Source organism: Zingiber officinale, chromosome 4B (genome assembly GCF_018446385.1).
Source record: "Zingiber officinale cultivar Zhangliang chromosome 4B, Zo_v1.1, whole genome shotgun sequence".
Taxonomy (NCBI): Eukaryota; Viridiplantae; Streptophyta; class Magnoliopsida; order Zingiberales; family Zingiberaceae; genus Zingiber; species Zingiber officinale.
Window position 1 is genome coordinate 73,273,930 of NC_055993.1, and position 16,006 is coordinate 73,289,935.

Here is a 16,006-nt window from a genome sequence, read left to right on the forward strand (position 1 = left end):
GTGAAGGAAAAACAAACAATTTATAAGGAATTGTATATTGTAAGAACGAGTAAAATTAAAAATATATTTATACAATAGCCAAGAAAGAGACTAAGAGTAGTAAATAAAATAAAGAATAAAACTTTTGAATGATTATATCAAAAATTGGATACAAAATAAGGGGAAAAAGACGTTTATAGAATAGCTAAAGTTAGATAAAAGGAAAACAAGATATCTTATCCAAATAAAATGTATTAAAGATAAATGTAATAGGGTACTAGTAAATGATGGAGAAATAAAAAAGTATTAAAGATGAATGTAATAGGGTACTAGTAAATAATGAAGAAATAAAAGAGCGATGGAAGAGGAATTTTCATGAACTTTTTGATGAAGATTTAGGTGACCAACTTAACTTAAGTAATTTAAGTAGGTCAAATGAGTATAAAAATTTAAATTTTTATAGTATAATTCAAACTTTAGAAGTAGAACAAGCTTTAAATATGATGCACAATAGAAAAGTCATTGGACCATATGATGATATTCCGATAGAGATATGGAAGTGCTTAGAGAAACAAGGTATTGAATGGCTTATAAAATTATTTAACATGATATTAAAAGCGAAAAAAAATCTTATCAATAGAGAATAAGTACTCTAGTTCCCTTATATAAAAATAAGGGAGACGTATAAAATTGTGCAAACTATAGGGATATTAAACTAATGAGTTATACCATGAAACTTTGGAAAAAAATAATAAGGAAGAAGACCACGGTAATCGAAAATCAATTTGGATTTATGTTTAAAAGGTCGATAATAGAAGTTATACATCTTCTTAGACAACTAATTGAAAAATATCGGGAGCAAAAACAAGATTTGCATATGGTATTCATTGACTTAGATAAAACTTATGATAGAATACCAGGAGATAAAAGAGAGGTGTTAGCATAATATATATTGAACTAATTAAGGATATATATATGAGGATGTAACGACTAAACACTTTAAGCGAAGTAACTAAAATATTTCCAAAAAAGATAGGGTTGCATCAAGGATAAACTAAGTCTCTATCTTTTTACACTAATTATGGACAAACTCACTACACGCAGTAGAATAAAGACGAAATATATAAAATTTAAGTTTAGCAATATTAGACGTAATAAGATAATTGTTAAGTTAGGAGATGATGAGTTGCCGAGAACCGAGAGTTTTTAATATTTAGGATCATTTTTATAAAATGATGGAGGGATTGAGAGAGATGTCTTATATAGAATACAAGTAGGATGGTTAAAATGGAAGAGAGCGTCAAGTATTTTATGTACCTTAAAACTTAAAGGAAAGTTCTACAAAATCGCAATTAAACTTGTTATATTAGATGGAGTTGAATGTTGGACTATGACTCAAGCACATAAGCAGAAGATGAGAGTTACATAGATGAGGATGTTAAGATGAATGTGTGAACATACGAGGATGGACAGAATAAGAAATGAGAGCATTAGAGAGTAAGTCGGAGTTGCATCTATTGAGGGAAAATTTCGAGAGGCACATTTAAGATGGTGCGGGCATATACTTAGACAATTAATAAATGCTCCAGTTAGCTACGACAGACACACATGTCAAACGAGGAAGAGGAAACCAAAAAATACTTGGTTAGCAATATTAAAACAAGATAAAATTTATTTAAGTATAGATGATGATATAGTAGGAGATAAGATGATGATATAGTAGGAGATAAAGCTCAATGACGTAAAAGGATCCATATAGCCGACGTCACCTAGTGGGATAAGGCTTGGTTGTTGTTGTATATTTTAAAAAATAAAGAAATTGTATCGGCACAACACAATTCAATACCTAAACTGAATCATTCTAGTTATAAACTAAAACTACGACACGACCTAAAATTTTAAACCTTGTATATCAACATATAAGCTGGGTGAAACATTTAATGACTAATTTAGGTTATAGCCCTACAAAGACGATAAAGTTATATTGTAAATTGCAATACATAATATTTCATGAAAGGGCAAAGGTATAACGATTGATCATCACTTCATTAAAGAGAGGAGATATAGCTAATAAGATCATTGTTTTGTTCATTAATGCTATGATCAATTGACATGATAGATTTGCTAACCAGATTGTGAAGAGAGCCTAGAGTAGAATATATTTGTATTTCAATAATACATTTGAACCAGCATTAGGGGAATGTTATTGACTTATATCCTATGTAGATGTCTTCGTAATATTCCATATGTCAATAACATCCATTGTTTGAAACCTAGTACCATGTTTGAGTGAAATGAACAAAATGCATTATTTCAATAAATTACCAAAACTAGATATTACTCAGCATAGACAATGTCTTCTATGTTGTTGTGTTAACCATGTTAATCAATATTGTTTCATTCCAAAACTCAATGCTTTTTGGTATGCTAAAACAGAAGTTAAAATGAATTGAAACAATGTTATTGTTTTGTAGCTTGTCTACATACAAAATAATATTAAAATCTACCATTCTAAATGGAGAGTAAAGTTTGGACCTAGTATATAGATGTCTTATCTTTTTCTTTTTTTTTTCTTCGTATTCTTTCTCATTTCACCTCCAATTCCCGCAAGCACCATACACTAGATCGTCGGTAGGATACCAAAATGTTCCAATCAAAGACTAAAAATCCTACACGACTTAATAATGGGGCTACCTAGGTTTGAGAGGAACAATAAACTAACAAAACTAATAGAGTAACATATTTCAGCACAATAGAAGAGAATACATGAAGTATTTACCATTATCAAGCAAAGGACAATTAATAAAATCTTATGACATGGCAATTAAACAAACATTAATTGTCTCACAATACGAAGCACAGTGCCGGCACCGCCGAGCAGGTTCATGAACATACCTGATTCGGTTGTGGACAGTCAATCATGAAACCAATCAAACATCGAACGTCATCACCTGCCGATGAAGGTGATGCAGCACCTACTAAAAGTTCAATAACCACTAACAGTTCATCAATGAGAGCATTCACTTCACCAATAGGTCTTGATGTTCCATTAGGAGAAAAAGTATCAACTGAATCTTTCTCCTTAACAACCCAATAGCAACTTCTACAGCCATCAAGAAGCATTTGCAGAGCATTTGCTTCCCTCATGACAGATGCTTCTGTGAATACCATATCTGAAAGCGAAGAAAGAAGCTTTTTTTGCAAACCATAATTGCACCGACTCCACAGCTTCAAATCCAGCAGCAAAGTTCTAAAAAGATGAACTTTAAGTTTTTGGTCATATCTTTGACAGTGACATAGTGACACAATAGCAGTGACAAGTTCCTCAGCACTAGATACATGTTGCTTCCCAAGTTCCATTTTAGAAAGAGACTGTAAAAGATGAAGCAAGATTCTTGACAAAAGTTCAGGTGCTCGGGTGCGACATAACTCTTCATTATTTCCAGGATGTTGGATGGCAATTGAGATAATTCTGAAAATATGGGCAGAGAGGGAAGTAGTTACGAGTGACAAAGCAAAATCACCCAGAATAGGTTCCTGGCCTTCCTTCTCCACATTGCTTACTGTCATTGGAAGCAAACTCATTGGACCACCATAGGCTAAGGCCCATAAAGCTTCAGCTGGGCGCAGACGAGAAGCAACATAAACCTGCCCAAGGACCTCAGCAGGTCGACGGTGAATACCTGCAGATTAGAGCATACACAGTCAACTGCTCAAGAAATAACTGAAAAATCGAACAGAGAAGCAAATATCTCAAATGAGTAAATAATTAATAATCACTAAAAAAATTTGTATTTACAAACAATTGGAAAGCAGATGCTGATACAATGAAAGATGAAAGAACAATTATATTATAGGGTCAAGAAAGCAAATCAAACTGATCTAGAAGACTACATAACTCAATTTGAACTATCAATGAAGACCCCATTTTGGTTAATAATGTTAGGTTTCATTTTTCAGAACTATGAAGGTGATAATGTGATGGCATGATTTAGTAAGATGGATATTAAGTGTTTGATTTCACTAATTGCGGGCAAGAAAAATATTGGATTGTAGTAGTTACAGTAGAAGAAAATAAAGATAGGTTTGTCTTATTAGATGATACAAATCTGCATAAGGATCATCAGCAAAAATTGTAATAATCTCCTAGATAGCTCTAGCAAATTATCTCATAAATATTTTATGGATTAAGCGGAGTTTTAACTGAATTATGTAGTTTCCTTTAATTACTTTGACAATCCAACTCATCCATTAAGAACTTACAACGAAGATAGATTCTATTAACTACTTTAATGTCCTCTCAACAATTGCAACTTGATATAATTGTTAAGAGGTTTGGAAACTTTGCAGCGATACACAAAAAGAAAGACATAAAATGGCTAAATCTGCAATAGGATTAGTTAAAAATTTATCTGCCGCTGTTTGGATTTTCTTAATGATAAATGCAACAAGAAGTTGATAAAATCACTACATTAAATTATAGGCCCAAAATGTTTAAGCCCACAAATTAGTAGTATGTTGCTCATCTAAAATTATGGAAGTTCTTTATCAGCTAAAATTCTCTGAGACTAAATTAAAGTTTTATAATGTGTTCCACTTAAGGTATGGCATCCGATCAAGATCCAAACTCATAACTTAGACATGGTTCAAAATCTCATGTTTTGCGAAGTGATAGTCAAACTATACCATTCTAGCAAAGCAAGATCATGAGTAATCTCTCATATGCTCATGTTAATCGTGTTGATGAATATCATTCCATACTAATTGCTGCACTAGGTGTCCTTAGGTACACGTCAAGATAAATTCAAGTAATTTTATTAATTTTTCAACCTGTTTCCCAAATTCTAACTCAATTTATTATTTAATTACTATAGTCTTGTTTTTTTAACAAAACAAGTGAAAAAAAGACTGTAATGAGTAAAATTCATACTAATTCTTTTGAGAGCAAGAGAACTTAGAATAACTTCTTTACACCACTCAGAACAACTTTGCACAACTCGTGAACATCTTCCATCAATATAGGAATTTCTTCAAATGATGACTCAATACAACTCAATCAAGTTCTCTGCAGCTCGCGAAGAGCTTCATCAAGGCTGCAAAAGTTCAACAAATATTTTCTTCATGAAAAAACTTAGGAAAGTTAAACTTTCTCCTTCCGCCATCACTAATTCACCATACTCATTATTGTTGGTACTTCAACACAATATTGAAACTATCTCGTTTCATCTATCATCAAAAACTCCATGTTGAAATGAGATTTTAAACCTTGAAATTCAGGATCATCTCTAATTAGGGCATATGTAAAGCCCAATGATGCCTCTGCTATCACATAGGTAGGACTTTATGAATTCCTCATTGTAGATATACTTTGACACCATATGTAATAATCCAGCGACATAATAGGCCTAATGAATTGCCTAAATATTTAAGTCCAAATTAATAGTAATCTGCTGGTCTAAGCTTATAAACTCTCTTCATTAGCCCAAAAGTGTCATATTTCAATTGGTTTAAAGTAGGGTGTTTATGTTAGCTTCAATAAATTAAGATGTCGATTAGGTAATAAAGTAATAATTAAGCACATTGACAAGGTCACATAGTACACATTTTCCAAAGGAGCGAATTAAAAATCACACTAACAAGAACTTCAAGCAAAATTTATTACAAAATTAAATTTAGTGCTAAATTAGTAATTTTAAAACATCAGGACAAGAATTTTAAGTCTTAATTGGACTGAGCAATTTATGTTGTTTATTTTTCCTATTGTTTATGAAGGGGAGCCTTGGTTACTAGGGCTACAATGCAACGACAAAGTGCTTCCGCAGTTAACAGGCATCCACAGGTCGATTCCTACCTGCAACGTAATGCAGATTAATTTCCTTCGATGGGAAGACAACCTTGGAACGTTGGTTGCAGATCAACGAGTCGTTCGTGCTTCGAGATTTACTATGGTGACCGATGAGAAACTTCCATGAAGCCGAGTCGGTCACTTCTAGGATTAGTCAGTTCGAAGAGCTAGATATTTGGATTACCAAAAAAATGCAGGAGAGTCTTGGTGCAACGGTAAAGTTGTTGACTTGTAATCTTATAGTCATGAGTTCAAGTCGCGGAATTAATCTCTTGCAATGCAAGATAAGACTGTATACAATAAACTCAATGTTGTCCAACTTTTCTCCGGGACCCCATTGGCAGGAGCTTCATGCACTGGGCTGCCCATTTACTTTTCCTATTGTCTATGGAAATTTGTATTTTGACTATCTTAAAACACTAAAGTAACATAATTCAAGGTTCATGCAAATGAATAGTGTTGCCAAAATTAAAGTACGAAGATTAAAAAATGAAAATGCTACTCATTCTAATTACTTCTAAACTAGTTGATACGTTACTAGGCTTTAGTGCACCCTCTTCATCCTTGTCGCATATCATTCACGAGTTCATCACCAATGGTACATATGTTGCTACTTAACTTCTATGATAACATGCATACACTATTGTTTTGAAGTATTTGGTAGCAAATTAGAGTATTAGGCAAGGTTCAAAATCTCAAATTTCGGTATTTGACTAGAACGATATTGTTTTGATATCGTACTGATGTTTCAATGCATGGTGTCGATGATATATTAGGGGAGAAGAAAGAAGGAGGTGAAGTATTGGAAGTTGGCATTGTCTATACTGAGCATGGTTTTATATCTTTTGCCATATCGGGTGAAACGATCAAATCATATCATTCGTAAATTATCGAAACTCAATTTGCTTCATTTCCTTCCTCCTTCAACCTCTAATCTATCACCAACACCATGTATAGAAGCATCAATACGATACTAGAACAATATCATTTCGATCAAAAACTAGAACTATGGCACGGCTTGAGATTTTGACCCTTGGTGCCTAGTGGTATCAAGTTTTGATGATTTATCAAAATAATATGTTTTGATCATTTCGCCCAATACAATACGAGATTTCAAACCATGATTTATATATTGGGCTGCCACCCTCGTGCATGTAGGACCTCTTAGCTTCGACACACCCATTAAGCCCATATGTACAAGTGTGTGTACATTTCCTTATAGCTCGAATTTTTGGTATAAGCAGAATCTACTTTAATACAATAGTAAAGTAGGAGCACCTGCATCAAGAAAAATATATATCTAATCAATTCATGTGTTGGGAGGTTATGACCAATCAGAAGCAATGTCACCTACACATAAAGGTAACAATATATATATATATATATATATATATATTTGATTCTCTTTTAATAGCTTGAGCTTTAGAGACAAGTGGTTAACAAATCACTTTTAAGGACACCTTAAATTATTCCTATTAAATCCTTAAGACGTTAAGAGGAATTCCTGGTGGATCATATGTTATTTGAAGTTTATGTGCTTTTTTTATTTGACAAAAATATTTCTTTCATGACCATTATTTTTTGTTTCATTTTTAAATTTTAGTGAAACAATAGTATTACCTTTAACACATGTTCCCTTCATTTTCAAGCTTTCTATGCATTTTTCTCCATATTCAATTCTACTTCTCTATATTCAATTCTACTAACACCATCTGAAAACTTCTTTTGGGTCTATACATAATGTTAATTCTTGATTACATGATAGAAGACTTACTAAAAGTAGGTCTTCCATGCAATTAACTATGAACATCCACATGTATTAAAGACTGAGCTCCACATAAGTCAATATCTTTTCATATTTCATACTACATAGCATTTAACCTATGTTAAAAGAATTCTTGTACGAGTATTTGACTAGAATGTGGGTCTAAGTATTCAACAAGGTTGTTTCTAAATTTTGTTTTACATGATCAATGAATTGTTGTTTCTAAAAATTTTATACATGATTAATGAAGGTTTCGAGTGTTTACTAAGCCTTAGTGTTTGGACAAAAGTATGGAGAAGTTCATGAAGAGTTCACGCATCATATTAATTTAATTTAATTCAGGAAGTTTTGTGTTTCTAGAATTGGAGTAGTCCTTTAATCTATAGCTCTTTTTTTATTTGAAAAAAGTGTTACCCTCTTATATCATTTGCCTATTACAAGCCTTCTCTTGAAATTATTGTGTGAAAATATGGTGGGCGTTTCTTCTATCAGTCTACGTACAACTTAATTACTAACTGCCATGATAAAAGCATAGACTAAAATTTTGGTCTTGTATCTCCTATATTGGATGAATGTTTGCTCCATCACCATCATCGAGATGTAGCTTGAGATAGCACAACACATTGGCAGAAGTAGAAATGACAATGGGTTGGAGTCAGTATTTAACTTTTCATCCTTGCCCATATGCCAAGCGCAATGGGGTAGGCTATGGGCTAAACTTTTTTTTTCCTCATCCTCGCCTTGCTTTGTTTCTTATGTGGGGTGGGTTTAAGGTAGGGCAATAAATGAAACAAAATATTGAACAAAGCATACATGAGATCTATAAAATGTAGAATGTAAACTAAATTTTACATAGGTAAGCTGAGGCAAATGGAGATAAAAATATCTTATCCCATACCCACCTTACCACCCATAATTGGGTTATATTTTCATCCTATCCCTGCCTGATTTACATAACTATTGTACTATCTAAATAACATGTGTGATGGAGCAACCTTAATTGGAGCGGGTCGAGGTGACTCTTGGTTTGGACAAGTTAAAGACTTAAAGTTTCATCCCTAGGCTAGATTCATCTTTTTAGGCTGCTGATGCCTATGTGAATATTAATGACCAAAGATCAAGAGGAAGAGTGAGATGGGATGCTACTTCTCCTGTGAGGGTTACAAAATGAAAAATAAAGTCCAAGTATCAACATGAGATTTAGTTAATTTTCAATTTTGATTAGGAATTTATTCTTCCAAATACCTAGAAAAAGTGCTACCACTTATTCAATTGCTAGTTATTAGCCTTCTATAACGGTGTAAAAGTACCGTGGATATTTACCTTGAGTCTTTGTACAAATTGACTATTGACTTTCATGATAAAAGCACAGATTGAATTCTTGTATTTTGTTAATCGTATTGGACAAGACATCCCATTTTGTTTCAATATTAAAATGTCTTGGGATAGTACATCACATCATGGCTTGAAATCTTATGTCGTGTCGAGCGAAACAATAGGCACGTATCATTCCGGTAAATCACTGCAACTCAATACCACTCGGCACCGACACTAAAGTTAAAAATCTCAAGCGATGTTGTAGCTTCGATCTTTTAACTGGAAAGATGTTGCTCCAATATCATGCTGTATTGTAGCACAAGGTGATTACGCTCACCTCAAGCGCCCCTCACGGCTCACCCCAAGTTATGTGAAGGGAGGTAAATCACAGGGTCTGCTTATAGTCAACTGCTAAGTTGGCTAGGGGGTGAGAGGAGTTTTTTTCCCGAGAGCATGCACCCGCCGGAAATTTATCCTTTGCCCCATTATAGCAATCCAATATCATGTTGAAGCTTTGATGCATGGTGTCGAAGACAGATTGGAGGTCGAAGGATGAAGGAGATGAAGAAAAGAAAGAAAACTTTGTCCATACTGAGTGGTATCGAGTTTCAATAATAATCCAGAATCATATGTTTCAATCGGTTCATCCAACATGTACAAGATTTAAAACCAAGTTTGGCATAAACAATATCTCCTTTATATATTTCATCTCCTTCAACTCCATTCCATTAGTGGCACCATGCAATGAAACATTAGCATGATACTAAAACAATATTATTTCAGTTAAAGATCAAAACTTCGATAACCTTGATATAAATATAAATTGATTCATTTCCTAATGGCTCTGGCTTTTGAGATTACTAGTCAATAAAATTAAATTCCACATGGTATAGAGCAAGATATCAAGAGTTTCAATCTCACTTGCATCAAAATATATCATGTTCAAGCTCATGTGCTGAGAGTATCAATCAAATTCATGTGTTGCGAGGTCAAAGTCAATCAAGTCTAGTACCCCACCACACATGGAGCAGGAGTGTATCCCACACAAAAGGAAACCACACATATAGCAATGTTAATAATAAATATTGGTTCCTTTCCTAATGGCCCAAGCTTTAAGATAAATAGTTAGCCAATCAACATAACTAGGTATGAAATAAGATTGTCACAGGAACTAGAAAGTTGCCAAAGTGCTACAAGGATACGGGTCTGAGGCTCTCTTCTATAAGTTGGTTAATGTCCTCGAAACACAATCCCAGCTGAAAAAGCATCTTCAAATTTGTCTATGTTTGTTGGTTGATTTGTCAGGTAATGCAAGTAGTTAGATAGGAAGCTAACTACACCAAAAATAGCAAAACCTTTTTTCTCCAGGCCATGACAGCATCATCCAATTATTTTACCAAAAGCAAACATAACCAAAGAAACCAGAAAGTTACTGTAGATGATTAGAACAGAGAATAAGGAATACAATCCATTCGGAAAAGAGATATCATGTGGTCAAACAGGTACCTAAGATGCAATAAGTTGTTGCCTAAGCTCGTTATTTGCTTCAACAATTGGCAAATATCTTTGCAGAAGAAGCAAGAAAAAGTCATCACTCATTGGAGAAAGTATATGATATCTAACAATTTCACTTTTTAGTTGGATGTCTGAATAAAGAATTCAAAAACTATTGGTTAAACAGAGATCGCCAGTTATTGTTCACATAATCTATTGCATGACTTTAATAAAATAAAATTTTCTTTACTCAGTGAGATGATGACCTTCTTGGCCACTCCTCTCTTAGACTGTCATTCTTCCATCAACAACCTTCTTGTTTGTTACCTTTCACTCCTTTAATCCGAAAAAAAATATATTTTTCCTCGCAATGGAGTACCCTTGGTCTCACACACAACAAAGCCAATCTACCAGTGGCATCACAATCATCAACTGACAAGAAACATGGGGCCACTCTCTTATGTCAACCTCGTTCCAACTCGAAATGGCAAAAGTGATTCAGATACATTGTACTAAGATCAGTTCAACCAAATTATAAATAAAGATTTATGTATATGTCTGGTGTGTGGTGGTTATGTTATCTTATGCTACAAAACCCCACTTGTAAAAAAATTCTATAGAAAGTGCTTAAATTCACAGATTGTATATCAGAATGTGTTATGATTGAAGATTTAATTAGAGTTAGATTGATTTGAACAAAGCTTTGGGCCTGGAATTCATTTATGGTTTGAATGAATTTGTTTAGGCAGGGATTCAATTGCTGATAGACAAAGGAGAAAAAAAAGGCCACAACATGAAGCTCGGGCAATAGGAGGTTCCGTTCAATTTTTCAAAAAAGGTATGATCAAACATTCTTCTCCTTTATTTATAGTTCAAATCAAGCTCTAAAATGTCAAGCCGTAAAGGAGTTTCTGCCTTTGACTACAACGATACAATTAGTAATGTATCATGCCATGTTGATAGAGTTTCAACATAATTAATTTTACTTAATATTAGTTATAATTTAAATTAATTTTTTTATTTATAATTAATTGTTTGTGTATTAATTAGATTGTTCTGAGATGGTTAAAGGAACTGATTGTAGTTGTTTAGCTGGGTCGAACAAAACAATGAAGGGAAGATTTGTTGGGTTGTCCAGTGACTTGATCATTAAGTAACATTGGAATCATACTGTTGGTTAAACTGTCTCACAATGAATCTGCTTCGGTCTATGATTGATGATGGTTGGATTTGTTTATTTCAAAATGATGATAGAAGATAAGTAGGATGGTTGGATTTGTTTATTTCTGAATGATGATAGAAGATTTGTTGGCCAGACTGCTGTTGGAAAAGTTTTCAAGTATCATACATTAGATGGATCATGGATGATGTGGGACCAAACTCCCTCTTGAATCAATCCTTATGATTGATTCATAACAATAAGATCATATTGTATCAGTGGAGGTGGTTATGTAATGAATTAAATGGGTATTCATAATGAACATGATTTGCTTGGATTGTGGTAGTTGGAGTCTGTTGTTTGGTTGTTAAATAGCAAAGTGATGTGGCATGGAGCAAAGAGGAGTCATCCATTGAGTGAATGCTTAAGTGGTTGTTATGCCTTAGTTTGTAATGTTAATCTCTATGTGTATGTTGATGTGTCATGCTGAAATTGAGAAGAGAGAATGGATGCACATGGTACTCATTGAATAAAAAAAAAAACTTATGATAGAATCCCGAGTTTAAAGGGAAATTTTATAAAAATGTTAGCTATGAACTAAGCACATATGCAAAGATGAAAGTCGCAAAGATGATGATCTTAGGGTGAATGTGCACATACAAGGATGGAGAGAAAGTCAAGATTGCGTCAGTTGATAGAAAACTCTGAGAAACACATTAAAGATAGTATGGGTGTGTACTTAGGCGTCCAATAAATGCCCTAGTTAGGTAATGTGAGACCATGACAAATATGCACATTAATCAAAGAAGAGAGACCAAAGAAAACTTAGTTAACAACGATAAAAGAGGATACAATCATTAATATAAATATAGATAATGATATAGTACGGGATCGAGTCCAATGACATAAAAGAAACAATATAATTGACCCCCTAGTACAATAAAGGCTTGGTTGTTGTTATTGATAGTTTAGGTGTTCATAATTTGACACATTATGATATCTATTTGTGTGATAGACGAACCATGTATAGGGTTTCTTCCTTGTGTAACTCATGCCAAGCACCAAGTTGAGGAGAGACATGTACAAGCTATAGTTGATTGGGACGCAGGAAATGGATAAGATAATAATTGATTGATCCTCCCTAGTAATATTCCTGTGAGATACACTATTAGTGAGTATAGAGTGTTGGGTGGAATATTGTTCAAGCTACCCAATTGTTTGATAGTCGTAGCCACATTGAGTGCACACAAGGTATCAGTCCTCTGTCAAAGGCCAGACTAAGTGGCAAGCCTAACTTTTCCAACACTTTTGACTTGAATGTCTCAAATGACTCAAATGGTATAGCAATAGGCTTAACTATTTTTTGCTGGAATTATTTTTCATATATGAGTACTGGAGCACACAAATAGAACTATTTTTCAAATATAAACATTTTCTCTTGCTCATATTTGCTTTTGCCTACAAGTTTCAGGTGTCATGATCGAATTGGTTGCACCAGGTTTTAAGGATTTCTAAGTTTACTCAATAGAAAGGGTATGATTCAATTTGTTATGTCATTCTTTGACACTTATATTGCTCTTTATAAGACTGCACGCATATGTGATATCTACCAAATGGTATATCGTAGACTAAACAAACAGTGTCAATAGGGGTTCAAGCCCCCAATGACCTCACAAATTTTAAAGCAAAGTATGCTTATAGCAGGTCGAGTAAAGCAAAAAAAAATCTTTAGTTACTGGTATGTACACGTCATAGTAATTTCATATAACATACAGTATTGACTTATTTTTTGTAAATGCATACATATGCAATTGTGGTATTTAAAGAGCAAGATAAGAGTCATTCGAGACAGGGTACTATTTAATATAACATACAGTATTGTCATCATATAACATACAGTTTTGTCTTATGTGATTAGTAATATAAGGAAAGTGAAACTGCATATGTATATATCTGAGAAGATTTAACATTAGAAACAGCAAAAGAGATACTTGGCTAACCTGCTGAACCTGATGGTGAAGCATCTTGACAATAACGGCCATTTAGCAATTTAGGATGATATAAAAGATGCAAACTTCCTGAAATATCAGCATCCAATGCAAAGCACTCTTTTGCCATACTCCTCGCATGGTCATTCATTCCCATCCAGAGTAATCCAGCAGCATTACCAAAACAAGGAAGTGCATCTCCTCCCCTAGAAGCCAATCGACACATTTTTTCTGGACCAATTGGCTCCTTAAATATGTAGACAGGACCCATCTCTGCAAACAGTGGACACTGGCGCCTGCGCCTCTGAAGGCCAGCCATTGTTGGAGGAGGGTTTGTCCCAATGCAGCAAAACGCTAAGGGCTTCGAGATGCGTGGAAATTCGAAAGGGCGGCTCTCATATAGGTTGCCATCCACATACAGTCTCAACTCACTTTCAGCCTTTCCTAACAAACTTTGCTTGTAACTATGTTCCAATCCAACAAAGTACCAACATTGAGGCTTGAAAGCATGAGTGAAGTGCAGAGAAGCCTTCCTTCCCTTCCCGCTGCCACACTCCACCACCAAGAACTGCCCATGGAAGTATGCCTCCACTCCTTGGTTGTCAGAAGACAAAAAACTAAAGAGCCTAGGCATATGAGCTGTCCCTTCTCCAGCAAGTACACTGGCTGCAGCAGCTGCTGACATGGCAGATGACTTACCTGACTTTGCGGCTGCGGCTGCAGCAATAGCGGCAGCAGCAGTTGCTGTGTTAAGGGTGTCAGAGAATGATTCAATGTAAATCCATGTTGCAAATCCATATCCATTGTAGAAAGGCCATCGGCTGTCACCAGGGCCTAGCAAGCCAGAGCTCTCGCCATCAAATTCAAAAGTGTAAGCAGGACCCATTGCCTCCCTGCTTCCCATGGCCTTCTCCAGTGCTAGCAACAAAGGCACAGCCAAGTCAGTTGACACAGACTTCTTGATGAGACCAAGCCATCTGTGGAGATCAATTGTACTCAAAGAATGCCCTGCTAAAACCTGAATGCACTGGAACAACCACTTTCCATCCCAGGAATTGTGATCAACGGAGTTTATTTTTTCTGCTGATTGGAGAAGAGCACGCAACAAACCAGCAGCTGAACACATTGTCCGGTTTCTGGTGCAAGCTCGTAAGATCAATAGCAGGCCTTTAGCCATTCTAGTCCTTGGCGACATGTAAGTTAGAGAATCCCATTCGCAGGGTAACCAGGGGATTATCTCTGTAGCTACCACCGCAGCCCTCGAACTCAACATCACGGTGGGAGGATTCCAAACAGCATCCCTGCTGCCATCAATCTCATCCAGACCTTCAACGCCTCCCATCGTAGTGAGAAGGGCATCCACAATGGATCTAGAAACGCCGATGACATCATCACCGCTACCCTCGGATACCACTGACTTGAGCTTCTCCAAGCCCTCCGCCCTCCCCATTATGGCCGAGTCAACCAAGTGAACGATATCCGGCGGAACATCAGACGTGGCTGGCTTCGCCCTCGGCTTCGGCGGTGACGCTACGGGGGACAAGTACGAGTCGAAGTTACCAGTGGACCCCTCATCCGACGGGCTGCGCGGCAGATCCCCCGCCATTTCGACTGGAGGTGAGACAGATGCGTCGGCGGGGGGAGACAAGGGGGCGTAGGAGCGGTTGAAATCGTCGGAGCCGGGGGGACGGGTGGAGACGAGGGCAGGATCAGAACGGGGTGACGGGGCGGCGACGAGGTCCAGATCCCGGAGGGAGACGGGCTCAAATAGTTCGTCCTCGGCGAGGGAGCTCGAGAGGCTGCCGCCAGAGGAAGCGAGATGGTTTTGCACGCTGCCGCCGCCGCCGACTCCTCCGCGATTGTCCTGTGGGGACGAACCAGAGGGCTCGTGCCGATCCTCTTCCATTTTGTAGACTCGAGACGAGAAGGAGAGGATTAAAAAAAATTATAAATTAAATATTAGAAAAATCAACGACGACGACATCAGAAGGGCGAAAGAAAAGAAATAACAAAAACAATGAGGGATTAAAAATCTGCAGATCTGGAGAAATTAAAGAGGGTTGATGAAGGAGAGCAGGTGGGAGATCGGCGGGGAGTGGCGCTGCTGCATTGATCTGAAAATGGCAATTCTTTTATGAAAATGTGTTCCATTGTTTGTGTTGGACGGGGGAAGCGAAGCGGGTCGAGAGATGGAGAAGACGGAGAGACGAGGAGTCGAGTTAAACCGGTTTGAGCCGTGGTTGAGGAATCCGCCCAGTTGTGTTACGCCACGGGATTTCGGCTATTTTGTAGGATTATTTTCATCATGTCAATTTACCCTCTTTTTTTTTAAATCTTGTAATCCATTAAAAAAAGATAATCGGTGTGCTATTTGAAATATTATTAAAATAACATTTCGTTTTATATTTTGATACTAAAATTCTTCTCTTTTTTGACTACATCCAATGCCACCCCACTTT

General features: G+C 36.0%; 1 protein-coding gene across 1 annotated transcript in view; it reads right to left on the reverse strand.

Annotated features, from left to right (window-relative positions):
* Positions 1-15,748, reverse strand: part of LOC121978311 (BEACH domain-containing protein C2-like) — a 55,621-nt gene extending 39,873 nt beyond the window's left edge. The window contains exons 1-2 of the mRNA XM_042530672.1: positions 13,560-15,748; positions 2,875-3,662 (exon numbers count right to left, since the gene is read on the reverse strand). Of these exons, the coding sequence (XP_042386606.1) occupies positions 2,875-3,662; positions 13,560-15,453 (2,682 nt within the window). The 5' untranslated portion in view covers positions 15,454-15,748. The remainder of the gene's footprint in view (positions 1-2,874; positions 3,663-13,559) is intronic.
* Positions 15,749-16,006: the final 258 nt, after the last annotated feature.